General features: G+C 38.6%; 1 protein-coding gene and 3 long non-coding RNA genes across 5 annotated transcripts in view; 2 read left to right on the top strand and 2 right to left on the bottom strand.

Annotated features, from left to right (window-relative positions):
* LOC132133703 (uncharacterized) overlaps positions 1–27,200 on the bottom strand; it is a 300,636-nt gene that overhangs the window by 115,181 nt on the left and 158,255 nt on the right. The gene's annotated exons all lie outside the window — the stretch shown is intronic.
* On the top strand, positions 7,737–8,710 carry LOC132133689 (uncharacterized). Its single transcript, XR_009429209.1, has 3 exons — positions 7,737–7,777; positions 8,061–8,132; positions 8,347–8,710. It is a non-coding gene; the product is annotated as an uncharacterized LOC132133689 (long non-coding RNA).
* On the top strand, positions 8,821–13,629 carry LOC132133227 (uncharacterized). The gene is made up of 12 exons (XM_059546010.1): positions 8,821–8,838; positions 9,608–9,840; positions 9,924–10,102; positions 10,209–10,302; positions 10,387–10,737; positions 10,841–10,958; positions 11,120–11,211; positions 11,353–11,470; positions 11,911–12,015; positions 12,435–12,602; positions 12,996–13,178; positions 13,322–13,629. The coding sequence occupies exons 2-10, from the start codon at positions 9,634–9,636 to the stop codon at positions 12,512–12,514; spliced, it is 1,344 nt and encodes a 447-aa protein (XP_059401993.1). The 5' UTR covers positions 8,821–8,838; positions 9,608–9,633; the 3' UTR covers positions 12,515–12,602; positions 12,996–13,178; positions 13,322–13,629.
* LOC132133626 (uncharacterized) lies at positions 16,911–24,890 on the bottom strand. The gene is made up of 8 exons (XR_009429183.1): positions 24,797–24,890; positions 24,578–24,631; positions 24,283–24,364; positions 23,545–23,593; positions 23,334–23,413; positions 18,589–18,632; positions 17,443–17,526; positions 16,911–17,053 (listed from the first exon to the last, which is right to left on the bottom strand). It is a non-coding gene; the product is annotated as an uncharacterized LOC132133626 (long non-coding RNA).

The raw sequence follows: 27,200 nt of genomic DNA, 5'->3' as shown, positions 1-27,200 counted from the left end.
GATTCCCATATGAGCTCCACCACCTCGGGGTGAAGCCTCCATTCCCCTGACCTCAGCACCTGCCTCGACAGGGTGTCTGCTCCAATATTCTGAGTCCCTGGTATATACACTGCCCTCAGAAAGCGTAATTTCCCCAGGGACCACAGGAGGATCTGGTGCGCTAATTTGCAGAGTGGGCACGAGCGCAGACCCCCCTGACGGTTGATGTAAGAGACCACCGATGTATTGTCTGTGCGGACCAGCACATGATGGTCCCTCAGGTCTGGCAGGAAGTGCCTCAAAGCTTTGAAGACCGCCATCATCTCCAGGCAGTTGATGTGCCAAGAGAGATGATGGCTCTCCCACAGACCCTGAGCTGAGCGGCCTTCCATTACCGCTCCCCAGCCGGTAAGGGAAGCATCTGTCGAGATGGCAACCCGATGACAAAGAGCTCCCAATACCGGACCCTGGGACAGGAACCAGTGTTCTCTCCATATGACCAAGGCGCGGAGACACCGCCGCTTGATCTTGATCGTACGAAGTGGGTTTCCCCTCGGGGAGAACCCTCTGGTCCTGAGCCACCACTGTAAAGGTCTCATGCCCAGCAGGCCAAAGGGGATCACATTGGACAGTGCTGCCATGAGACCCAACAATCTCTCAAACTGTTTTACAGTGCGTGACTGGCCTAGCTTTAGCTCTGATGTGGCTGTGAGGATGTTGGCTACACGAGCGGTCGAAAGAGCGGCTCGCATCATGACCGAATCCCATACCACCCCAAGAAAAGTGGTCCTCTGTAATGGAGATAGCACACTCTTCTTGGTATTGAGCCTCAAACCCAACTTCTGCATATGAGAGAGGACGACATCTTGATGCCGAACCGCCAACTGTTCTGATTCCGCTAAAATCAACCAGTCGTCCAAGTAATTCAGAATACGTATGCCCTGCAGCCTGAGCGGGGCCAGAGCTGCATCTATGCATTTCGTGAATGTGCGGGGTGAGAGAGCTAGACTGAAGGGAAGTATCCGATACTGGTATTCTTTGCCCCCGAAAGAAAACCTTAGGAACTTCCTGTGCTGAGGGAGGATGGAGATATGGAAGTACACATCTTTTAGGTCTATCGTGACGAACCAGTCCTCGGATCTGATTTGAGTCACGATCTGTTTGAGTGTCAGCATCTTGAATTTTTATTTCTGAATTGTACGATTCAACAGACGAAGATCTAAAATGGGACGCAGCCCTCCATCCTTTTTTGGAACAATGAAATAACGGCTGTAAAATCCCGATGCCCTGTCAGGAGGATACACCTGCTCTATAGCATTTTTCATTAAAAGAGATTTCACTTCTTGCTCCATGACCAGAGCCTGCTCGGGATGTGCAGGACCCATTGAGATATATTCGGCAGACTTTTCCATTCTGTCAGACATTCTACTAAGAGAACCAGCCTCTCGAGGCTGGCCTCTGGTGTAATTTGAACAGCTAGTGCGGGGACCTGAAGCCGAAGCGCAGGAACCACCCGAGCTAACTGCTCTTGAACCCCCCTCAGAGGGAGCGAGCCCAACGCAGTGTCTAAGAGACACAGCACCAGAGACCCGCTGGAGACCGCTGCGCCCCGAGGCACCAAGGGTGGCGGGGTTGGCAGGACGGCCCCGTGAGAGCACCGAGACCGGACGGGCACCGTATACTGAGGTGTACACCGCACCGTCTCGGTTGGGGCTGCCCTCACAGGTCTGACCCAGTTGGCGTCAGAACCTTTTCTTCTGAGCCGAAGCTTTCTTAGCGAGAAGAACGGTCCTCAGTTCCGGCTTCTGCTTAGATTACTTTGGCTGTGAGTGCTGGCTCGGTCCCCGTGATTTTTGAGGAGGAGCGCGAGACGCAACACTCTCTTTTTGAAAAACACGATATGAGAAGCATGAAGGCTGGGGCTGCCTTGCACGCCCAGCAGCATCAGGATTAGATCGGCGAGGGAGAAAACTTTTTTTAACTTAGAATATGGCTTATTCCACGATCTAGACAGCTCACTGTGAAGATCAGGGAAAAAAGGGAGACCCCGTGATGTAGGAGATGTTTTAGAAGACAGAAAACGCTCGTCTAATTTGCTTTTAGGACGAGCGCTCTGTTTATCAGATGGCCAAGATATATGTAACTTATCTACAGCTCGTGTTAATACATCAACCAATTCCTCATATGCTGGGGAAAGAGATGGTGAATCCTCTCCCCCCCGATTGTGTCACCTTCACTGCCCGTTACATCTAACTCCTCGGAGCTAGAGCAACGAAGCAATGAGCTCTCCCCCCGGGCGGAAGAAGCCGCGGGGCGGGCTTCCGACACCGGAGTTTGAGCTATGGATCTCCCAGGTAAGGGAGGAGAAAGAGCCCTCGGACCCGTCTCCAACCCCGCTGAGAGATCCATTTGCGAACCCCAGGAATGCATTCTCCGTTCTGCCTCGGCAGAAGCGGGTCCTGCACCCTGAGGAGCGCGAGGCTCGCCGCTCTTCTCATCAAAGAGTGACAAGCGGGAGCAGAGCATGCGAAGCGAAAGCTTCTCACAATGCGGGCAATCAGTCTCCTCGAAGGCTGATAACGCATGCTCCACTCCCAAACAAACTACACAAAGCTCGTGTGTATCGCCACCCGTTAAATAACGCGGGCAGGGAGAAGCACACGGTTTGAATAGTTGCTTCGCCATGATATATAAACTTTGAACAAGACAACAGTAAATATGTCAGACAGGTTTGACACAGATCGCTTGCTGAGGCACAGAAAGCTAACACCGGTTGCTCAGGTTGGGGTTTTTATCAATTCCTGGTCGTGACGTCACTCCTGACGCTCACTCTCGCCATTGGACTAGTTGACATGGATGCTTCAGACACACTCATGCAGAATGCGTTCCCAAAGCGTTATCGACGCATCGTCTCTCCCTCGATGGGGAACTGTACTTTTTTCCCTACTGATTTCTCAATACTATAAAACCACCTACCTGTTTTGCTATTTTCCCATCTTTGTTGCCATTCTTGTATTAATTTCCTATTAATCTCAGATTTTATTTCACTTCTACCCAAAGGGACTTTACCTTCCACCATGTTTTTCTTTAATGCCTCTTTTGCTAATTTATCAGCAATTTCATTCCCTATTATCCCGATATGTGCTGGCACCCAACAAAAATATACAGTTATACCTTCCATTTTCAATCTGTACAATAAAGTATAAATTTCCACTAACAAATCTTCTCTATCACTTTTTGTAGACTTTATACTTTTAAGAGCTGATCAAGAATCTGAGCAAATTAAAATCCTTTTTGGCCTAACCTGTTCAACCCATTGTAGTCCTACTATAATTGCAGTTAGCTCAGTAGAGTACACAGACAGTTTGTTACTTAGCCTCAAGCTTATTTCTGTCTTAAAATTTGGAATATACACTCCTATGCCCACTTTTTGCTCAATTGGATCCTTAGATCCATCTGTGTAAATCTGCACAAAATAATGAAAGTTTTCTCTCTTAAAACATTAACTCTATAACTATTACTGCATATTTCTTCTGCTTTTTCCCGAGCCTCAAATAATTTTCATTTCAACAAGAGGTTCAGTAATATTCCACACTGCTACACCACTTAATGGCATGTTAGGACAATTTGCTTCATCTTCTATACCATAATCCTTGACCCACTGTCCATATTTCCAGCCAAAGCTATTTCCTCCATTCTTTTTGTATTCCCAACAGTCATTTAATATTACACCTGTATAATGATTCTTCTTACCACCTTTTAAGTAAGCCCAATACATCATTGCAAGCTTTTCTCTTCTCAGGTCTAATGGCATTTCCTCCATTTCAACCCTGACAGCATCTAGAGGAGTTGATCTTATAGCTCCACAGCAGATTCTAAGTGCTCTAGATTGTATGTTCTCCAGTTTCTTTAACTGAGACTTAGCTGCATCACCATACACTGCACATCCGTAATCTATGCTAGAACGTACTAAGGCTTGATATATACAAAACATTGCACTTTTCCTTGCTCCCCATTCATATTTAGATATTGAGGTCATACAATTTATTACTCTTTTGCATTTATTTTCAATTTTCTTAATATGTTGTTTCCAAGTCATCTTCTCATCAAAGATTAAACCAACCTGGTCTCATGGGAAATACGTACCTCTGCACACTTTTTTGCAGCGCCACAAATATGTACCACCCGGTACGTATTGCTACAGTTTTGAGACACAAACGTCCACTGGGGTCGCTAAAGAGAAGGACTGCATGACATTGTGATCGACAGTAAGAGCAGAGGTATGTACACTAGTATATCCCATTATCCTAAAACTGTGTTATTTTTGTGATAAATGTTAGTGATATGTGTTGTTTTACTGAATCATGTTTGCTTTAATGGTAAATGTAACGTTAGAATCATGTGAGTGCTTATGACGTCGGTTGGACATGCAGGCGAATGCCTGTGGGTGATTTAGCTGAAGTTCATAAAGTTACATCCATCGCATACATCCTCAGAACCCCGGCAAAGTAACTTAGGTAGTGTTAGCCAGGTCATTTTTTTTGTAATACGTTTTCTGTAGCCTAATGGTAAATGTGACGTTAAAATCATGTGAGCACTCTCGATGAAAGCAATTTGGCCTTCGATTAACTTAACATTACGTATCCTGTAGTATTTTTTGTAGTTAACTTTAGGTGGATAACGTTAGTGAGCTAACCCTGAACTGTCTGAATGATATATATTTGCAAATATACACCATCATCATATCGCCAGTTATGAGCGCATCCATATTTGCAAACAAATGCGAGATAAATTGCATTACTTTGAATGCTTAATCTGTGTCGTATAGAACTACAGATCCCATGAAACTGTCGACCGAGCGCCAACCTCCCGCTCTTTCTCGTGAGGCCGTGACGTTCGCGAACGAACCGATTCTTTTGAACGGCTCATAAACATGAACGATGGGAGCCGAGTCGCGGCTGGAGGGGAGCCGTTCTTTCTGTCTCTTTTCCTATGCGTTTCACACAGATGACTCCAATGAGCTCCACAAATGACACAAATGAGCTCCTCCGCGAGACAGAACAGTTATAGGGGGAGGGGCGCACCCAGCGCAGGCCAACCCTTTATAGCGTGATGATATTAGTTATTAGTTGTGCACGCATCCTTCACGTGACTACTCCAGTGGAAAAAAAACCCTGCATGCCTCTGTCATTGGGTAGGAGCGTTGAAAAAAAGCTGTTTTGCACAGACATTCATTGCAGCCCACTTTGTTATTGTTCATTGACTTGAAGGGGCTGATGTCCTATTTGCAAAGTTTACAGTAGTAATAGTATGTAGTATGTAGACATTTCCATTTTATTTATTCTAATTTTATCTACTTTAAATATTTTTTGTTTTCTATCAAAATGTTCTTGTGTGATAATGTTCTTGTGTGGAAGTGTTTGTAGTAAAAGCTGTTTTGCACAGAAATTCATTGCAGCTGGCTTTGTTTTTGATGTTTATTGGTGAGTAGGTATTGTATGAATAACATAAGTCAACGTAGCTTTACACACACACACTTTACTAAAGGTAAATCCAAAATAGTGATGTCACTGTCTAAGCAGAGGGATTTGTGCAACCCTATGGAATATAGTCCACACATGACAAATGAGGTAATAATCAATATTTCAGAATAATTCAAACTCAGATATTGGTGTGTGATATCTGAGTTTTAATTATTTGACTACAAATCTCACCTCATCATTCTTCCCAGTTATTATTTCCAGGATAAACTGAGATGCCTCCAAGCTGGCTTCTTAAAACTGACTAAATATTTAAAAGAGCCTTTTGAACGGCTCTTTGAAAGGAACGGATCGCGAAGATTCGGATCCCCTCAAAGAGCCATAAATCCCATCACTAGAGGCCAATCATAGTGACTACAACTGTAATTCATCGACTGGCCGCTTGAGGCTGGCTGCAAAAAGGGAGTCAGTCCCATAGACTCCCCATGTTAAAATGCCCAACTTTACAGCAGAAAAAAACATGTTTTCAGCCTGGTGCAAAAAAATGATTTTGGCCTAAATAGCTAATTTTGCCCTTCATGACAACTGTGAAGGGGGTGAATTTTTTTATAACTCATCCGTTTAAATTATATTAAGACGTAAAGTTCTGCATAATTAAGGGCCCGGCCACTTGAGAGACAGGGGGATTGCCGCTGTTGACACTGCCGTCGCGCTAAGTGGGCGTGGCTTCAGTAAGTAGCCCCCGCCTTTCTGCCCATTTTTCATTGTCCGGGAGAGTCGCGACGGGCCTCTCTGCACACTTCAGGAGTCTACGGGTGACGTCACGGACACTACGTCCATGTTTTTATACAGTCTAATGCTGTCGACCAATTAAGTACGTGATGCCATAATACTGTGCGTACAAACGTGTATTTTCTTTTTTTTTATGCACAACATGGTGTTAATATTTTTTGTTTTTACACTAAGAAACTACATTTCCGTGTAGCCCAAATGCCTTATATTACCAAACAATTTTACATATGCTTGCAGGTTCCAGTCATATCAAAGAGGAAGAAGAGTAAAATTTTTTTGTTTTTAGCCTATCAAGGAACAGGAGGTTAGTCTTTCCATGCAGCAACAACTTGTGTCATAGCCATAATTGCATATGAGTGCGTATTACTACATTTATATATATATTGTATATGCATTTTAATGTAGCAGCTTTAATGTAGTTCGATGTTTCCACTTTCCCTGCAACGCTAGCCCAGCACAACAACCTCTAACAATTGTTGCTCTTGGCTTTGTGAGCCTACTTTGCCTGGAATTTCTATGTTTTATATAGCAATTTGGTTACAGTTCTCTTGCTAAAATATGTTGTGTTGATTTATTTTTCAGATCGTCACTGACCCTTTTTTTTCTTATAAATGTATTGTTTTCATAAATTAATTCAAAACTTTATTTTAACAGATTTGAAGATCATCTGTAATCTCACTATCTCTCTGCCTCCTGCAGTACAACGCAGACAGGTGAGTTGATTAATGCTAGGCGGTTGCTCCGCTTCAGACCTTAAACACTTGCATCACCAACGCATCACCGGCACCCAATTAACTAGCATTGAAAACATTTATTTAAGCATTGCCTGTGTAGGGAAAGAAAACCTCATCAAGGTTGTTTCCCACCTTAACCATGGACGTGAAATCCTCTGCAAACCACTACCCATTTATTTTCATTTGTTTTTATGTGTACTTTGTTTTTTATGGTCCTCAGGTATTAAAAAATAAATGACTGAGAAAAATATGGAGGAGGAATTACACCGTGATCTTGAGGAAATAATGGCTGATTTGGAGGAGATGCAGGTATTTTGTATAAAACTAAGTATGTAGCATGCTCCCGCATCAATCAGTATTTCACTAATGTGTGAAAAGAAAATGAATCATTGGAATTTGTTACTACTACTGTTTGTATTTTTTGCAACTTCCATAAATGATATTCTGAATCATGTTATTATTCTACTTCTTAAAAATGTATATAGTTCAGAGTCATTGTTCTACCTCTTATGTTTGAGTAATACAGAGTGAGGAAGCGGTCAAAACACCACCTAAAAAAGAAAAAAGATTGATCATAAACTTAGGTGGAAAAAAAGAGACCAAGAAGGATTCTTGGTCTATGAGAAGCGCAAACCAAAGAGAGGTATGGTTTGAGGTTTTAGATCCTTTGATTTTTCAATAAGTATTGTGTAAATCAAATAATTTTTTCCATTTACTTTACTCTAGACCGATCTGGAAAACCAGTTGCCTGAACCATTGTCTCTTCAAGTAACCCTCAAGAAGTTGAGCTCGGTAAACAATTGTTTTTGATTTAATGTAGGACTGTGTTCAACCAAATACTGTTTGCTAAAAAAAATATTGCCTACTAATACAGTACATATCTTTGACATTTATACCTTGAAGTCTGTCAATACTAACAGACCGGTAATTTTGTAAAATACATTTTCATATGAGCTGCTGTACAGTGGAAAAGAGTTCCCCTCTCTGTTCCCTTTAAGTAATCCCATTTCATGTTGATTTGCATCTGTTCTGTTGTTTGAATGCAAGATACTGCATTAAAATTGTATAATTCTAGATACTGCAAGCACATCTGAAGCCTCAACTTCCAAACAACATTTTGGAGATGTAGATGCACAACAGATTATTGGTAAGTTTACCTTAAATGTTTTTAACCATCGGAACTGTATCACTGTCTTCACGAAGTCCCTCTGAATGAACAAAAGTTCCAACATTTTATGATAGATGTTAAATGTACAAATATCTGAGATATTACTTGTTTAATGTTTTGTGAGTTTGTGCTCTTGGTTTACGAGCTTGAAACAGGTAAGGAGTTGTAATCTAATTTAATTTTTTATTGCAAGATTTACAACTACAGCAACTCCAAAATGCAATGGAGTGTGATGAACCCAGATCAGCAGCATCTCATGATTGGGCATTGAGGCAAACCTTGTCTGAAGAACGCTGGGAGGAAGCAAGGCCAAAACTCCTTGATAGTTTGCTTGCTTCAGACTGTGTGCATTATGGTCCTTGTGATCACTGCAGCTTAAAAACAAGCAGTCATCAGATGCAAGGACTGTTTCCCGAAACCCCGTTACTGTGGCCAGTGTGACGTTTCTATGCATCAACATCTTGTTTTTCACAACCGAGAGACTCTTATAGATGGATTCTATAAACGTCTCCCACCATCAACTGCTGTGCAAGACCTAAGTGGCCAAAATGTCATATATGAACAAGGTAAGAAGTACTTGAAAGCTTAAAAACATGTTTTTATTTCAGTTAATTTATTTTTTCTTTCATCTAGTGTGTCTGCTGCCCATTACACAACACAACTGTTGTGCTCATCTGTATAAATGGTATGACTTGCAATATTTTGTATTGTATTTGTCTATTGGCTTAACCTGCTGACTGATGTCTGAAAAGTATCAATGGCTGTCTTTACAATTGGCATTAACATGCGACCTGTATCCGGATGTTGTCCACATACACATTGAAAAGACAAGTGTAAACGCACTTATCATGGGAATGTTATCCGATCAGTGTGTCCAGGTACAGAGGACGCATTGTGATCGTATCTCAGTGTAATGTAAACACAATACAGCCATCGTTTCTTGTTTCACAGTTGGACGTCACACAAGACCCAAGACCCACCCACTGTCTTTATTCCCCCTCCTCTCTCTAGGAATTGGTGCACATAGCTGTGTGGTTTTTTGATACAGACATGTGCGAAGTACATAGATTCGCAAATATACTGAAATGTTTGCTTTCGCACCCTAAAGTTCCAGAACCCTAGCCTGACGTCATCATATTCAGATTCTAGTAAGAATATGAGTCTGATATTGCTCCATTAGGCTCTGATAATAGGGCTTGTTTCAACCGAAATGCCTCTGCACCCAATATAATAGACCTACAAGCAATCTTTTTTTTTTTTTCTGGAATGCGAGATCCAATCTGTTATCCAGATACAGAAGCCACTTGATGTGGACAGGTGTAAACACACCGTGTCCTGATTGGCATATTATCCGATCTGCTTGAGCAGATCACGGTGATCGCATGTTAATGCCAAGTGTAAACGCAGCCAAAGTGTGTTTACTATTTATTTATTTTCTTTTGAAATCTTTGCAGGTCGCTATGACGTCTTCCTGCCAGTGATGAATTGCAGAGCTTGTCTTGCATCATGGACACCTGAGGTGGTTGACCTGTTGTTTAGTGGTTACTGGCCAGGCACTGTCGAGTTTCAAACCATATACAAGGTAAACCTCTTCACATCGTTTGAGGACCTGAAGATCACTGCACCTGGACTTTCAAGACAAGCATTTGTGAAAATGTTACAACAGCGCTCACAACAATTTGGAAGGGTAAGACTTGGAAAGTAATTAGTTTTTTGAATTTATGCAAGTCTTACTGGCATTTCACTGTATTAAAATTTTTATAATTTCAGAGTGGTAACATTTGTGGCAACGTCTTCCAAAAAGCTTTCCTTGAATGGACATATTGTCGTCATAAAAGAGAAAAACTCTGCGGCATTGATCACTTCTCTTGCCCAGCTTGCACCCCAGATACAGTTGCTGTGTCTGCAGACGGAAACAGAAAACTATACAGATTCAGCAAAACAAAGGGGTATATTATAACATTTACATTTAATAATAACAACAACAAGTCTCAGTTAGTCTAGCACAGTACACATAGCAAGGTATTATATATTTATTTTTTTATCTTCCTGTAGGGCAGAGGAACAACCATTTTTTGATGGAGTTTTTCTTGCTAATGACAAAGATGTAGCAACATTTGTTGATTGTGTTCGTGAGAAGACCATTCCAGTAAGATATTTGTCAAAAGATTTGGGATTGTACACGGTGAGTCAGGATCTAGTTTGGAATATTTTTGATATGACACTGTTACAGGTACATGGAAAAGGCATCTGTGTAACATCAACATGGGCTGCAGCCAGGGAGACCTCTAAAAAGACAAACACTAAATGTAATGAAGAGGGCCTAGAGGTGGCAGTTTGCAGGCACAGCATATTGCTTAGAGGGCTGAACATGTTTAGGGGCGAGATATTTGCATACCCTCTGTTTCTGCAGAAGGAACTGGCCACAAAAACAAACTGCAAGTTCTTCTGCACTGACATCATGTGTCGATATTGGCCTTATCTGCAAAAGGTGGCTCAAGCATTCCCAGAAATGCAAAACCTTACTCAGATGAAGCCATTTCTCTCAGTTATGCATGCAAAGGGGCACTCTACAAAATGTGAGGTAAATGTATATTCTCGAACAATATGGTAACTAAGCCTTTTACCATTTTGATATCCATGAACTTGATATTTTTTAGTTTGGACATCTTGTGTACATGCTGTAGGTGCAGTGGGGTGGCAAAAACCAAACAGGGGCAGGCACAACAATTGGTGAAGAAGTTGAACAAGTGAACAGCTTTTTGTCCCGTGTGGCTCTAACTACAAAATACATGAGTAAGGCTGGTGAGTGGTCCTTTTTTACAGTTCTCATGTATTGTGCTTTGGAAGCATTGTAATTGTTGAAACAGCTTTCCTTTTTTGTGTTTTTTTTGTTGTTGTTTTTTTCAACATACTCTGTGACTAACCACTAATTGAAAAGCACATTTATGCCTTCATCATTACAGCACGAGTAGATATGATCACATTGCATGCCAGAGGATGGAATGAGCGCAAAAAAAGAAACCTGCACAAGTACTTGTCTACACGGTACTTGAAGGTAAGTAAAAAATAAAGATTTCATCAATGAATGTTAAATTTCAATTGACTAAAGTCCACTTATAAGTTGTACATACCAAGTATCTAATACTTTCAGTATTGCCGAAGGTTTTTGTGACTTTTCATTAATTATTCTTTTGAGACTATCCAAAAGACAAAGGAAGTCAAGGAGGACATTGAGGCTATAAAGAAGTGCACGCAAAGGTCTGATGAGGAACTGCAACAGTGGGTCACTGATGTGAGACAGTGGGCAGTTGACAGTAAGTATGTACTTTTTTCTATCGATAGAAAAAATTATTATTATTATTTTTTTTTTTACTTGTTGTGAAATACTCCTCACAGCAGTAGGAGGAGCTCGCTGAGAAACCATGCAACAACAAAAGTGAAAATCAACGAAGAAATGGCTCGAAATGCTAAGTTAATAATTAAACTTGATGTAGCTTTCTCCCTCAAATTTATAATACTTACTCACCCTTGAAAAATTAGCAAACTGAAAAAATGTTTTCAGATTCTTTGGCAGAACATTTGTAGATGTCCTTTTTTTGTTTTTACATGTGTTCCTACTACATTCTTCTTATTGAATCCTCCTTTTACCATATTTAATGTATAAGGTGTTTTATAGAAATAGTATAGTTGTTCTATTTTTGGTAGCACAGAAAATGCATGATACTGATCAAATACCTTCATAAATACTTTACAGCTCCAGATGACTTCAGAACAGATGATCCAGTGGCGTTGCAACATCTGATTGAAGGCCTATTCTTGGGCATACAGCAGAAAAAGAGGGATCTGTATCGAGTAACCGGTAAGTAGCCTCCATGCCTTCATGTACTTGTGGAGTTCATTTTAAAATGTGATATCTATAGCTGTAACTAAGTAATTTAAATTTGATCATGTCTTAACACTGAACAAAGTCTTCCATCTACAATGTGCACTTAAGCCACTACATAACCTTCCTACATCGAGTGAACAGTCCTGCCTTCCTATATGTCCAATGTTACCATCACCCAACTCCCTCCGTTACTTGAACATTGGCCACATTCCAGTTTATTTATTATGGTTAAATTAACCAGAGGTGTAGTCAAAATATTGTACAATTGTATTTTTAGTCGCCGATGATATGTGCGCTTTATAACATAATTTGTAAGGCACCTTTTGGATGTCCATTAGCACAATGACCAAACTTTATGCATATCCTACTTAAAATTATTATTTTTTCTGCAGACCGTAACAAACAGCGACACAAGATCCGAAGACGGATTAGAGAGGATAAGAAAAAGCTGTTTAATGCCATATCCCAATAATACAATGATCTTCCAACCACCACAGAATCTGTAGATTCAGTTGAAGACCTTCTGGCAGCAGAAAGCCCTATCTGGCCTTGGGATTCTGGTATGTAAAGTTTGACATTAATAGTTTTAGTGAATCTTCATTTAAATGCTTACCTCATTAAACTCCGACTTTCAAAGGAAAGAGGCCCACCATGTGCTTTTCATTTGTTTTGGAAAATCTGGGACAGACTATATTAAATTTTATTTTTAAACCGTTTTGTTTTTGCCAACTCGAACTACACTCGAGAAAATGAGTAAAGGTCTGATTCCTCAGATTAACGTTTCAAGGTGGCTCGTCCTTTTCTTTTTCACACTGTAGATTCAACACCAATCACTTGTTGCCTATGTTGTAGGGACAAAGAATTGTACCATTATTGGATTTTACTCTCAAAAATGCAATAAGAGGTAGTATTTTAATATGGTGGTTAATTAAATTGGTCATTTGTCTTCATAGAACCTGACACTTCCTTAGGCATGAAGAAGAAGGTTTTTGACAAGGTGATGCAGCTGGAGAGACTGATTGAGGAAGAGGCTATAATTTTAGAGGAAATGAAACAACATTGGACTCATCTTACAAGAACCTGCAGGGCCTTAAAGGACCCGGCTAATGTACTAGCAGATGACCTGGCCACACAGAGTGAGTACTAATTTCTTAATTCTGTTTACTTCATATAGTTATATTAAACTGCTTGCAGATGATAATTCATACAAACTGCCATATTGATGTTTTGGTTAATTGTTTTTTGTTTTGTTTTTTGTATATCCCAATTTGATTTTTAGGCTACCCTTCAGGACTGTCTGGTCAAGCTTACCATGGCCTGCACAGTGCTGTCCTCCAAAAATGTGAGGAGCTCAAAACAGACATGGTAGCTGTGAAAGAAACCTACTCCCAAATAGTAGTAAATGGGAATGGTGGAACTGTTGTTGATGAAGATGATGAAGACCCATATGAAAATGTCTCCACAGATGCCTCTACGGATGATGAATTATAGATTCTCTCTTCTCCACTGCACAAACTGGTTTCCTGACTGAGTAGCACAAGTTAGCTCTCCCCATTGTAAATAATAAAACCTTGAACCTGAATTTTCTATCATTGTCTGACTGATTCTTAATTTCTTTAGTAAAACAATTATCATCATTATTTCAGTTTTGGTTATAATTTGCCGTTTTTATCTTGTACACATTTGTTTACCACATATTTTCTACGTTGACAAATGGATCAACAATAGAATTTTTTTTTTTTTTTGTCACAACACATGTAAGATCACATGCAATACCTAGTCTAGCTAAGCTTCCGAGCCTGTACAGTAAATACTATAATACAGTAGCCTATACTAAAATTTACTATAGTAAATTGTTTCACGTCCGAAAGTATACGCAAAATAAATACAAAAATGCCATATTTACACAAATATTTATATGAAGCACATTAATCCTTGCTGCTAACACCAAATGCATAAAAACGCATTATTGTTTAGCTATGCTAACATCACATTTTTAAGCACAAAGGGGGCAGTTTAGTAAAGCCATATGACCAAACAAACGTTTTAAGACTTCGGCTGCAGTAAAACCTTTATTCTGCTGATAGATGGTTTTATAACCCTACTTTAAACCCCTATTGTGCCAGCAGGACGAGCTGTGGTGCTCCAAAATATCTGAAATAAACTAACAATATTACTTTTTCTTAACATAGATCATCTAAATACAGTGTAAGTACGTCTTCGTCTGTACTATATGTTTGATTTATTCCGTAGATGTTTCTTTTTGCAACCTTATTTACAGCAATACTTTGCTAACTGGAAGAACTACAAAAATGGCGCTAATTTGTATCAGGCCGCATTGCGCTGCTATAGGGAATTGTAGTTTAAATCAATATAACCTATTACTTAGAATTGGAAGTTATAAACAATTAATTAAGAGTACACCTAGGGATATAAGTGGATGTTAATAGCATTTGTGTGATAATATTTTAAATATGTAACTGCTAAATAGGTGAAAATAAATTTTGACCATAATTGACTGCATCCCCTTTTAGTGACTCTATCCACAAGAGTATAGTCACATAGCTAAAGTGAAGGGCTCTTTATAACAATTGGTCCCATGTCTGTAGCCCCTTCTCTTCCTAAATGACAAGGCTTTCAACATGTGCTGAGGTCACGGTTCAGAGGTCAATATTTCAAAACAGGACCCATTTCTCATCTTCATACTGGCATATATTATTCTCCAGGCCAAGACCTTTCCAACAATGTATTTGGGTTAGTCCTACATCAGGCTTTAATTTCAACATTTCATGGACACAGCCCTGACCCAGGCATAGTTTCAGTGAGGACTTTGGAGGCCCAACCTCCAACCCCACAGGCAATGCCATCACAATTGTGTTTATTACAGTAGTGCACATATGTATGTACCACACCTAAGTAAAATATGCACTAGTGTTTTTGCATGAGCCATGAACTTGTGAGCATTTGCATTCATCTAGATTCATACAATTATGTGTCAGCCAATTATGTGTTTAAATGGTACTGGAAGTTCACACAACAGGTAATGCTATCACAATTGTGTTTATTACAGTAGTGCACATATGTATGTAAACACCCAAGTAAAATATGCACTATTTAAGTGTTTTTGCATGAGCCATGAACTTGAGAGCATCTTTATTCATCTAGAGTCAGTCAATTATGTGTCAGCCAATTATGTGTTCAAATGGTATACTGGAAGTTCACACAACAGGTAATGCTATCACAATTGTGTTTTTTACAGTAGTGCACATATGTATGTACCACACCTAAGTAAAATATGCACTATTAAGTGTTTTTGCATGAGCCATGAACTTGAGAGCATCTGTATTCGCCTAGAGTCAGTCAATTATGTGTTCAAATGGTATACTGGAAGTTCACACAACAGGTAATGCTATCACAGTTGTGTTTTTTACAGTAGTGCACATATGTATGTACCACACCTAAGTAAAATATGCACTATTAAGTGTTTTTGCATGAGCCATGAAATTGAGAGCATCTGTATTCGCCTAGAGTCAGTCAATTATGTGTTCAAATGGTATACTGGAAGTTCACACAACAGGTAATGCTATCACAGTTGTGTTTTTTTACAGTAGTGCACATATGTATGTACCACACCAAAGTAAAATATGCACTATTAAGTGTTTTTGCACTTGAAAGCACAAGTCCTGAACATGTGAATATCTGCATTTGTCTAAAGAATAAACCAATTATGTGTCCAAATGGTACTTTAATAGGAAGTTCATTCAACAGGCAAAAACATCACAATTGTTTTTATTACAGTATTGCACATATGTATGCATCAAGACAAAGAAAGATATTTCACCATACAGTTTTACAGGATGTCAGTTAAAGTGGATATGATTTATGACTATATTGATGTACATTTAGATGATGCGATATGGAAAGCATAACAGAAAAACATGTATGGTTTAATATCGATTTGATGGTGTTCATTAACAAGTATGCTGCAACTACAAACAGTAGTTACATATTGCATACATAGCTTACATACATACACAAAGTATAATATGGAAATATTGAAGTAAAGTACATTATAATCAATGAACTTCATCAGATTTTTTACATGCAAAAATAACAATGATTTATTTAAAGCAGCACTAAGGAGTTTTGGACTGAAACTAGCAAGCTCACTACCAAACAGTGATGCAAAAACCTCACAAACAACACCAACAGTTCAGTTGGCAGAGATTTAAAATGTGTCTGCACAATATAAGTCAGTAGTCTTATAGGTTGATGAACACGTGAAAAGCAAATACCGGTAATGCATTGTAATAACATGCAAAATGACTTTTAACATTATTAATCCGCTACTTGGTGATGCCAGTGAGGAGAAACAGCAGCTTTTCTGTTTTTGTTGTCAGAAAAAAAAAGAGACAAATAAATGTAAATATTCATAAGAATAGTAAAATTTCAGTTTTTGCTGATATCTTCTTTCATTTTTGAGTTTTGAATTTAAGAATGAAGGCAGGTAAATATATCTAAATATAAACTTTTATGATATAATTGACATTGTATAAAAGTGCTGGAAAGAAAAAGACCTTTACACATAGTTAGTATTTTGTCTTTGTTTCTAATAACAATACATAATCTGAACATTTTAGCAAAGTGCCATTATTTATATTGTCAATACTTTCCTGAAGATATGTGGCCTTTATTATCTCTAAGCTATGGGTGAAAACACTTAGTAGCTTTGGTTTGAAATGTAAAAATCAAAGTGCACTATTTTCCAACAGTTGGGTTTCTGATGAAAATTCCCTTATACTGTAAATCACTTCATAAAAAGGGCTTTTTGACATAAAAGCAAGGCATTATTTAGTACACATCTTCAGTGCACCGGTCCTGTCCTCAATGTTATCGAAAGCGCCTATACTGCTGTATGCATTTACAGCCTGTCTGTGTTGACTTCTGAGTGACCTCCGATTGATGAGACTGTTGAGCCCATAGGTAGCATCCTCTGTCAAGTCACCGAGACCTGTAGAGGAATTGCAAGGAAAAACAGAAAGAAAAAGATGACGCATCATCACACAGCAGTCAAAGCCCCGAAAAACATGACAATTCCAAATATCTACAAATATTCTACAGTGCTGCATTAGTAACATCAAAATAACCTTTTAATCATTATTGTTACTTGTCAAAAGAAAATCTACCTTCATGAAAATTATTCTAAAATATCATACAAGTGACTATAAAAATTTTGGTGGAGAGCTTGTGAAATTGTGATAGACAAGCATTTCATTTGTGATTACTACAGCAGAATAACATGGTGCTGATATCATATGACAAAAAGGTTATCACAGGGGTCAACTTTATAATAAATACAAAACTATTTTGTGTCAGATATAATGTTCATAATTTTCTTACCATATACCCATTCTCTCATTTCCAGGTGAAGGTGAGCTTTAAGGGTTTCCAGTTCCCAAAGTGGATCTGTATAGCTTTAGAAGTCTAAAAAGACAAGATAATTATTATTAGTGTATGAACCATTATTTTATATTTGTTCTCTGACCACCTGATATTCATAATACAGGTTATTTTGTTCAGTCCTGTTCAGCTTGTATAAAACAAGTAACATTTGTTTCTTGGAAATTGAAACAGTTCTCTTTCTATGTATTTAAATCTATTTATAGTTATATGCCAATATTAAATCAATTTGATGCTTTGAATGGATAATTATTGCATTGCCAATGAATAATAGATCAAAAGATACAACTACTACTGGTCTTCTATCTAAATACAGAGGCAGATAACGATAGTACATCTACACGGCATGCCAACTACTATTCTACTTCCTGCCCTGGGGTGGAACCAGCACCATCATGATGTTCTCCGCTCAATGTCATCTGGACAGAAGGACACAAACCTGAACATTAAGGGCATAAAGTAGAGCAAATGTCTCCAACTACATCAAATTTAATTAATCTAAAATTTAAACTGCCACAAAATATAATAGCTTTCTTCCTGGACCATGTCCTACCCATCCACCAAGTTACAAGAAATCCTGCTTACAACCAATATATAGACAGTACATATATAACTACATACACAGACAAACACAGGTGAGAACATAACAGACGTACAGAAGTAGATATAACAGGATTCATACAAAACTGACAATTAACAGAGGATTTTTAATTAGGTTATTTCTAAAGATCTGTATGTACTCTATATAGCATATGCAATTTAGACAATGAATAACAAGCCAATAACTTTGTTTATGTTTGTAGTTATTTTATTCATTATAAAAGAAAATACAAAATTTAAAAAAATGTTTAATTCATTATTCAAGAAGGGAGGAGGGTTCCCAGGAGTCTTTCCATTTGGTCCCACTGTAAAGAGACAATGTTTTGAGTAAAGATTTACTGAGTAACTTAAGTCAGGCTAGCAAAATGATATATTATTTTATAAAAATATAACTATTAAACAAATATTCAAACATTTCAGTAACTGTCGACATTGTTAATGTTTAAAATGTTGTGTATGTAATAAACTGTACATTAGTACACCTACCAGGTCTTGCATGGAACCCAACAAATGAGGACCTCCTCTGTTCCCTATAGAATAAATGTAACCGGCCTAAATCTGCCCACTGTTATGATCTGCGTTGTGTTGGTTTATTCAGAGAAGACACCGGACACTGGAACTGCTGCTCATGGAGAATTTATTTTCATCGAGGAAGTAGATGGTACTCTCCTCAGCATGCTCAAAGGAGTCTGGATGGATTAAACAAAATACAGCAACAATGTGTTCACTCTGTGATTCAATCACCTCTCCTCAGCGCGCTCAAAGCAGACTCGGCACACATCACAATGATAATGACATCAAAAATACTGTGTGTGAAACATGTTACATACAATGGCAAAATTAATTGTCACAAGCATTTACACCAAACATACATTACATTCTCCTGCAGCTATTTTTTAAGTCGATCACAAACTAGTAAAGAAACAAACTGATACAAAATGAATACATTAGGAAATTTAACAGAAATAAAACATACCTGGATGGATTAAACAAAATACAGCAACAATGTGTTCACTCTGTGATTCAATCACCTGCACAAATCAAATACCAGTAAAGGAATCAGTAAAATTCACCGCGTTCTATTGACGCACACACATACTCAAATTGCTGTTCTCAGTAAAAAAAACTATCAAATCCTATCCATCCATTAATAAAACACTTCCTACAACAGTCTTAACAATAATATTACAGCATATTATAAACTTAATCACATTTAGGATAACTTTTATACTTTTATATAAGAGCACCTCTAATTGCTTACCTCTCCTCAGCGCGCTCAAAGCAGACTGAGGACGCAGCACGAGGTGAGCGGCAATGACGTCACGACGTCAACAAAAAAGATCGCAAAACTCTTTAACCAAATGAATACTAATGATGTCAAAACCCAAATTATAGCCTTTTCTTGGACACAGTAATATAAAGTAAATAAACTAAAATTGACAGGAAGGATTATTGGTGAAATACATGTATTCTCAGTGGATATTCACTCATGAATATTAACATCCGTCACATTCACCCCTCCTGAATTTCACTAATATCCTGACCAAATGACACAAAATTGGTCTAACAGAACCACATTCGCAACGAATCTCATTCGCAGTTCAACATAGTAAGTTACCTGCTTTACAGGTTAAGAAAAATCCAAGGTTGATCAAGTCTCAGATATTCTTAGAACAGCATGCTGCCTTGTACAACATCCAAAAATCTGGTCTGTATTACACTTTGAAATTCACATTGTACACATTTTCACAGTGTCTTCATAGAAACAAATATCCATCTAAAATAAAGAAAGAAATGATCCTGATTTCCTTGCTAAAGATGAACCCATTCTCTGAAAATAAAATGGTCTCTGTGCCATTGACTCAATTAAACGATTAACTTTCTTGACCATCCTGCCTACACGGGTCCTAACACCCAATGTGTCAACTGGAATTTGTGCATGCGTGTCAGTCATACTGTTATCGTGTGTGTCATTCAAAGTTTCAGGTAATGAGTCATGATTACTAACAAAAGATTCAGCCTCTCTAACAGGTACTTGATCAGAACCTCCAACAGCCTCATTTTGACTAGGATTTTGTTCACAGACGCTTATTTGACTGTGAACTGAATGATCAGAGTCCAGATCATCATCATCAACAAACTCTTGTCCTTCAATCTGTTCTTGTCCTTCAAGTACCCATGCCCTCGTTCTATCATCAGAGCTCTCCTCTTCAAACGAGTCAGACGGCTCAGACACACAAGTCTCGCTCTCCATATTGTCAGCATTAGACTGTACGTCATTGTCATCTTGAGATGGTACAACGGGTAGGAAGCTGATGTCAAGAATCAAATTTCGATGCACAACTTTAGATTTGCCTGCCTCGTCAATCAGTTTGTATATGTTTGTTTGAAGATTCCGGTCCTTTACAGTATAGACAGTTGGGTCCCACTTATCGGCAAGCTTCCTCTTTCCTCTTTCACTCTTGTTTGCAAGGAGCACTCTGTCTCCGATGTTCAAACTTGTGCCCTTGACCTTCCGATTGTAACCTTTGGCCTGCTTCTTCTGTTCTTTTTCAGTGTGTTTCTGAGCAATTTGAGCCGCCTCATGCAGGTAGGACATTAAGGTTTTCACATAGTTGCCATGGTCAAAAAATCACAGAGTCATGCAACACCTGCCCAAACATGACATCAACAATACTGTGTGTGAAACATGTTACATACAATGGCAAAATTAATTGTCACAAGCATTTACACCAAACATACATTACATTCTCCTGCAGCTATTTTTTAAGTCGATCACAAACTAGTAAAGAAACAAACTGATACAAAATTAATACATTAGGAAATTTAACAGAAATAAAACATACCTGGATGGATTAAACAAAATACAGCAACAATGTGTTCACTCTGTGATTCAATCACCTGCACAAATCAAATACCAGTAAAGGAATCAGTAAAATTCACCGCGTTCTATTGACGCACACACATACTCAAATTGCTGTTCTCAGTAATAAAACTATCAAATCCTATCCATCCATTCATAAAACACTTCCTACAACACTTATAACAGTCTTAACAATAATATTACAGCATATTATAAACTTAATCACATTTAGGATAACTTTTATACTTTTATATAAGAAGAGCACCTCTAATTGCTTACCTCTCCCCAGCGCGCTCAAAGCAGACTGAGGACGCAGCACGAGGTGAGCGGCAATGACGTCACGACGTCAACAAAAAAGATCGCAAAACTCTTTAACCAAATGAATACTAATGATGTCAAAACCCAAATTATAGCCTTTTCTTGGACACAGTAATATAAAGTAAATAAACTAAAATTGACAGGAAGGATTATTGGTGAAATACATGTATTCTCAGTGGATATTCACTCGTGAATATTAACATCCGTCACATAAACATAAAAAAAAATCTATCACAACTCAATATCCAGCAACGTTTGTCTTGGCACAAGTCATGCCATTGTGGTGCCAGCAAGTACAGTCTTTATGTCTGGAGTCCTCAAAAGATACTTTGTTGGAAAATATTAGAGCTACACTGTGTGATTTTTTTCCCCCATCTAGCTGTGAAAAGTTATATGACTACCCAGTAAATATTCATTTCTGCTCATTTCAATTCCGAGTGCGTTTTTACTCCTACGGTGGCCATATTATTCCAAGATTAACATGGCTTCCAGTTTGACCTCTCCCATGAGTATCACTGAGTGTAAAATGCAAAAGGGCGAAGCTTAAATTTCCAGGTATGTCCCTCTTTGTTGAATGTATTTTCAAAATGAAGGCACAACATGGCTGCCACCATTTGAGCGACTCACTCGTATGTAATTAAATGGCAGATTCTACGCTTACGAGAATACTTTATTAGTTGGTGGAAGTAATAAGTAAAAGGTTACACAGTGTAGCTTTAAGATGTAATAAAATTTATAAATAACATTTACTGCTGTAAGATGGTATTTCAAAGTGGTACAGTACAATATCATATACTGTCTGAGGGGTCTAGAGGGATCTAGTAAATTACATGAAAACCTTGTGACAGTTTCTATTCATGGTGACATTACATTAATAACATATCCAAAGAGTTATCCATATTTATCTATGCATTAATGTTACATTAATGTAAGTTTGATTAAGTAAAATGTAAAATTTGTAACACATTTTTTAAGACCATTGTGAAGGAAATGTAAGACCTATTTCACATCAATACTTGCAAAAAAGTATGAAGCTCTGAAGGAAAACCAAAGTCAAATAATTACTTGAAAAGTACATTAAATTACAGAACTGTGTGTGCAATTGTAGGTTTTATATTGGTCAGACAGACAACAAAGAACTACAAAAAGTACCATTAAATAAATTTCAACATAATTAAGACCTACCTAAACATTTAAAACCTACTACATAATACTTTAATGTATTTAAGACTTTTGCTACATATTTGATGGTAACCAAAGTATTGTTCGGATAGCGTTCTACATCATGTGAGCAATACATACATCCAAATTATTTTCTGTTATTGTAAAGTAAACTTTGTAAAAAAGGTTTTTGTTAAAAATGGTTACATTAGTGCTCACTGCATGAACACTAAATCCAGATTATTGTCTTCCAAACATCTAGTTGTCGAATCAAGTGCTCAAACATTTCAGATAATTTTTTAAAGCAGTCTTAGGCTGTGTGTCCACCAAACCATTTTAGCCAGCTGATAACGCCTAGCTGTGAGTGCTTGAGAGTTTTTTGGCAGCGCAGCATTTTTTTTTCAGTTGAGATGCTTTGCTTGTTGTTATTATGTGGAATATCCACGAAAGTGTTACTAGTTATCTCATTTCACAGATTGTTTGTTTCTGTGTTGTTTCTATACAAAATTGTCGATAGATTATAAAGTATTTTCTCTGGTTCTAGTTTAAAATTATTTTGTTCCATTATTATGCTTGTTGCTGTCATCTGTTGACTTTGTACGAGCAGAGTGTGCCGGTTTTGTGTTATTAGTCCCGCGCCTCCTACACTGTGATTGGACGGCTGGGTAAAAAGTGACAGTGATGAGCACTGCAGTTGACCCAAAGTTGAACATTCTTCAACTCGTAAAAAACCACGAATGCTCATTGCATCAGCGTGAAAAAGAAACTCAGCGGCGTGTGCAAATATGCCAGTCGCGTAGAATCAAAAAGAATTTAAATATTAATAATGAGTGAGTGCGAGTACATTGATATAAAGCAAGAGCGTTGAAAATACTATAGAAAGACAAACCTCTCTCACTCTTCTTTTCAAAACCTTGGAGTAGTCAAAGTTGTTTTGCCTCACTCTCCAACAGCATTCTGGACACTCATCTGAAAGATAGTCAAAATAACATTGAAATAACTATACCAATATACCAGTATAGACAATACCTAACTGTGATGGCAGAATCAATGTGTAGTTGATATATCATATCATTTTAAATAGAGAAAATGTACTTAACACTTTTTTTTTTGGCTTCATCTTGCTGGCTACCCTCTGTTGGACTGGATCTGTATTAAAAATAAACAAGATACCAAATTTTATTAAACACTATTTCTGTCAAGAGCACTATCGTCAAATATGATTGACAGTTAGCATATAGTTTTGATTGGTGGCATGGTTCTGTCCTGGACAAGAACTCCCTACGCATCCATGCAGCCTAGCATAGAATCATAAAAGCAGCAATAACCCCCCTTAGGGTAAAAAGAACAGAACCAACATAAATGTAATGCAGATATCAGTAATTTATTTTAATGTACAATATATTGAAGAGAATTTAAGTCTGATTCAGGGGTAATCAGAATGCTATAATGACTGACGAGAGGTGCAGCTGGGGATGGAGCAGGGTAATTCGCTCCTGAGAAACGCAACAGCTGCTGATAATACTGAAGGAGTTTATATATGTATACAGTAATAGGCGTCGTATTCCTATAGGTAGACGTGGATCAGCTGATGCGAGCTTGACTAATGTGACTTACAGAACTGACGCTATGCTTAATATATAAATACAGTAAGTTATTACTAATTTAGGATGTACAATATCTGTCAAAGGTTTGGACACGCTTTCCCATTCTCTTGGATGAGTAGGTGGGTTCAAACTTTTGACTGGTAGTGTATTCAAAAACATAGTTCTTTGATAACATACGTATTAACATAGTTCTAATAACACATTACTGACTATTAAGGAAATATACTTCACTTTGTCTTTTTTTTGCCTTCTGGCCCTGGGGTCTTGTGGCTTTTGATGAGCCTGTGGTCTCAGTGGCTTCTGGAGTGACGATCTCAGTGGCTTCTGGAGTGACGATCTCAGTGGCTTCTGGAGTGACGATCTCAGTGGCTTCTGGAGTGACGATCTCAGTGGCTTCTGGAGTGACGATCTCAGTGGCTTCTGGAGTGACGATCTCAGTGGCTTCTGGAGTGACGGTCTCAGTGGCTTCTGGAGTGACGGTCTCAGTGGCTTCTGGAGTGACGGTCTCAGTGGCTTCTGGAGTGACGGTCTCAGTGGCTTCTCGAGTGAAGTTGGTCTCAGTGGCTTCTGGAGTGACGGTCTCAGTGGCTTCTGGAGTGACGGTCTCAGTGGCTTCTGGAGTGACGGTCTCAGTGGCTTCTGGAGTGACGGTCTCAGTGGCTTCTGGAGTGACGATCTCAGTGGCTTCTGGAGTGACGGTCTCAGTGGCTTCTGGAGTGACGATCTCAGTGGCTTCTGGAGTGACGATCTCAGTGGCTTCTGGAGTGAAGTTGGTCTCAGTGGCTTCTGGAGTGACGGTCTCAGTGGCTTCTGGAGTGACGGTCTCAGTGGCTTCTGGAGTGACGATCTCAGTGGCTTCTGGAGTGACGATCTCAGTGGCTTCTGGAGGGAGGGTGAGTAGTTTCTGTGCTACTTGTGGCCTTCTTCTGTCTTTGAAAATGAACTTGCAGACAAAGACAAACATCACACACAAGAAAAATTAAACAGTTTGCCTTAATCTCAGTGCCACTTTATTCCATATAGCCTATGATTAATTATTGAACTACAAGGAAGAGGACCTGCGGGCGAGTGATGATAACAGGCTAGTATTTATAATAATTTATTTCTACATTACAGGTGTGTTTTGTTATGATTAAAATGTAAAATGTATTATCTACAGTCTATATCAACAAATATAGTCATCGAGTTCCCAGTCAAGGAAATGCTGTCTCTTAATGTCTGATCAGAACATTCTAGATTTTCTGCCTACTTTTTATCTAGCTTGTTGACTTGGCTTAACTGCTAAATAAAACAATTGGGTGATCACATGCTGATTCATCCTATTATGGCTGAAAGTAATGCTCATGCATCAATAGAAAAATAAAGAAAATGATACTTGTGGGTTCACATTCCTTTGGGTTCCTTAGGATTACCAGTGTTTTCAGATTAATCCAGAGCTTCTTCTTTGCAAAAAAAAGACTTACTCTTTAGCACAGCTTCATACATAAGTTTAACCCTCTGAAGCAAATCAGGATCCAAAATATAATCCCCTCCTAGGATGACATTGGCCACCAAACTTCCTTTGCACTTCTTACCCAAAAGTAGTATGGGGAAAAAATCAAGGGCAGCAAGTTTGTCAAGCTGAAATAAAAACATTATTAAATAAAAAAAACATGCACCGAATACAATAATTTAATTTAAATATTAATTTCATGACAATTGTTTAATGGTCATATTAAATGTACAACTCATATCAAGGGATTCATTACTATACTACATGTTTCACCAGCCATGTTTCCATCAAAATTTGGGGAAAAAATGTCCTCAATTTAGCAAAAACATTTAACGGTCGCTTGAGGTGGTTTTTTTAAAAAACCTTTTTCGAAAAAGAGTTAATGTGCTGAATGGAACATGGTAACAGCTTTGCACAAGTTCTGACATAAAGAACAGTTAAGTCACATCACTGATCAGCTGTTTACGCAGTCAGGTACATTACTAAGCGGGGGGAAAGAAACTAGCCAGGAAACCCTCAGTAGCAGCGAGCAAAGAGCCCAGCACTAAATCCCCATCTGACATGCGGCGTGGGAAATTTGGTGTATGGGAAACCGCTTGGGCGGTGTTGCATGAGACCCTGAGTCTTTCTGATCATGGCTCAGCCTCTGGAAGGTGTGAGGCCGGTAATGGCCCCCATAGTGCCGAGGTCCCATCTAAGGGGTGGGTTGTTTGCAGCCCAAAGCTGGTGGGAAACGGGGCGGGTTAGGGACAGCTTCAGTGTGGGAGAATCCCCTCGCGGGATCTTAATTAATTCCCTCCAACCCAGTTGATAGAAATACACCTGATTGATATTTTATACTTTTTCGAAACATTTCATAAGTTCGCTTGACAATTACATGGAAACATGGCTACTGACTGTTAAACTTTACTGTGTTAATTGATTTAATTTCATAAATTCCTATTAGAATCCTGAACTTTGACCTAACCTTACCAACACATGGCTGCTATTGAGAACAACAGTCCTGTTGTTGTTTTTCTTTACTGATTCCTTCCATTCATTTTTTTTATTTTGAAAGTTGCATCTCTTCGCTGCAACTTTTGCTTTATATGGCTGCAGTTGTTTGCAAAGTGGGCAAGCCTTGTATGCAACACTTATTAGGGTGTTGCACCCTGGGCAAATTTTCTTTGAACTTCCTGGCATCTCTAAAATAAAGTAAAAAATTACATTAGTTGCTTTTGTAACACGATATCCAGTAACAAGAGGCACAATTATAACGTTAGAATTCTTTAAAACTATGTTGTTACTATAAAGGGGGTTAGTACTACTGGCTAACCTAGCCACTTGCCAATGCCAACTGTCACGTGTCATCTATTAGCCGGGACGTCCGTATACTGGGCCTAATTTATTTGTCCCATACGCGACGTCCCTTGTCCCGTTTATTGACTGTTACGCTGATCTAACCACTGACTGATAAAACAGCAACAGCAGCAAGCACATCTAAAGTCATGCTTTTCCTATTTCCTGTATGACTGTTAAAAGGCGCGTTTATTTGTCTGGGGTTTCTCATTCCAGATTTATGCAGTAACGTTAGGCCAAGTTATATTGTTATTACTGACACATCATGAGTGTAATGACAAAGAAATGCATCAATTATAACATTTAAGCAAAACGTGAT

Source organism: Carassius carassius, chromosome 50 (genome assembly GCF_963082965.1).
Source record: "Carassius carassius chromosome 50, fCarCar2.1, whole genome shotgun sequence".
In the NCBI taxonomy this organism is placed as follows: domain Eukaryota; kingdom Metazoa; phylum Chordata; class Actinopteri; order Cypriniformes; family Cyprinidae; genus Carassius; species Carassius carassius.
Note: the sequence above shows the minus strand (reverse complement) of the source record. Positions and strands in the feature narration are given on the sequence as shown.

Bases quoted from the DNA above. Each gene is read 5' to 3' on its own strand.
- LOC132133227 (XM_059546010.1), top strand. From the start codon at position 9,634: ATGAATTGCAGAGCTTGTCTTGCATCATGGACACCTGAGGTGGTTGAC. The intron at 10,303-10,386 runs GTAAGATATTTG...ACACTGTTACAG, and splicing joins TTCGTGAGAAGACCATTCCA to GTACATGGAAAAGGCATCTG. The intron at 12,016-12,434 runs GTAAGTAGCCTC...TTTTTTCTGCAG, and splicing joins GGATCTGTATCGAGTAACCG to ACCGTAACAAACAGCGACAC.